At 52.0% G+C, this 1085-nt stretch overlaps 1 protein-coding gene across 1 annotated transcript in view; it reads left to right on the top strand.

The window, feature by feature from the left end:
* The window catches only part of LOC108496272 (acrosin-like), a 191869-nt gene extending 191595 nt beyond the window's left edge, over positions 1-274 (top strand). The window contains exon 6 of the mRNA XM_017812822.1: positions 1-274. Coding sequence (XP_017668311.1) covers positions 1-80 — 80 coding nt within the window. The 3' untranslated portion in view covers positions 81-274.
* The last annotated feature ends 811 nt before the right edge of the window (positions 275-1085 follow it).

Below are 1085 nucleotides of genomic sequence, written 5' to 3'. Positions count from 1 at the left end.
GAATCTACACCTCCACTCAGTACTTCTACAATTGGATGCTGGCTGAGATGGCTGCAAGCCCGTATGGAAGTGCTTCTTGAGCAGCAGGACAGACAGGATCCAGTGCAGGCTGCAGCGCACCACAACCGTTTCCTGCTGGGACAATGCCTGCTGATCCCAAGGCAGCCTCAGTGTCAAAAGCCTGCTCTGTCCTGCACACACCCTTCTTCTGCCTGCAGGCAAACAGTGAAGTTGACTTAGTTGTTGAAATAAAGTTACCTGTGTTCACGGTTAACCATGGTTTTGCTCCAATTCTACCTCCTGGGCAAGGGATAGACTTCCATGCTCGGCACCTGCAAAATGAACCATTGGGGCACAAAGGGACCAAGTTTCTCCTAAGGACTGTGACTGGGTATGGCCAGAGAGGAGAGTCCTCTGAGCCACAATGGGATGGAGGAAAGTGGCACATCAAGCAAGGCTAGCAAGAGGATAGGAATAAACAAGACCACTCACAGACACCTCTGGGGGTGATGCAGCATTAGGGCACACAAGCTGGTTATTTTGGGTGTTGTGTAAGCCTTGGCTCATGGGACAGCCCTGGGAAACTCCTGGGTATGCCAAGCAAAATTCCTGCCTCCTGACAGGAGTCACAGTGCCCTAAGGAAGAGCCATGTGTGAGTGATGTGCAAGGTGGGGAGTGATGTGCAAGGTGGTCACACTTCACAGATACTCGAAGGAAGAGTTGGGGTCATTCTGGGGAGAGGAAGCTGACAGGAACAGCAGGAGCCAGGAAACCCCATCAGTAATGCCACAGAAGGCCGAGGTGAGCCAGCTATCAGCACTTACACCACCAAGTCTGTTGACAGGCAGGCCAAACGCGGGAGCCGGGGGAAAAAATGACAGGGGTTGTCTCTTTATTAGGGAGGAGACAAGGGCAGGGAAAGGGAGGAGTCAAGGAAGATGAGAGGAGAGTATAAGCGTGGGAAATGGAGAGAAGGGGAGATTGAGGAGCCAGTTGCACAGGCACAGACTGCTGGTTGTTGCTCTGGTTTGATTGAGTGCTGCACCTAAAAGAAATTTTTTCCTCCTGCTTTCCTACCACAGCA

The sequence above is a fragment of the Lepidothrix coronata genome, unplaced genomic scaffold (assembly GCF_001604755.1).
Source record: "Lepidothrix coronata isolate B3197 unplaced genomic scaffold, Lepidothrix_coronata-1.0 Scaffold38, whole genome shotgun sequence".
NCBI classification, from domain to species: Eukaryota; Metazoa; Chordata; class Aves; order Passeriformes; family Pipridae; genus Lepidothrix; species Lepidothrix coronata.
Note: the sequence above shows the minus strand (reverse complement) of the source record. Positions and strands in the feature narration are given on the sequence as shown.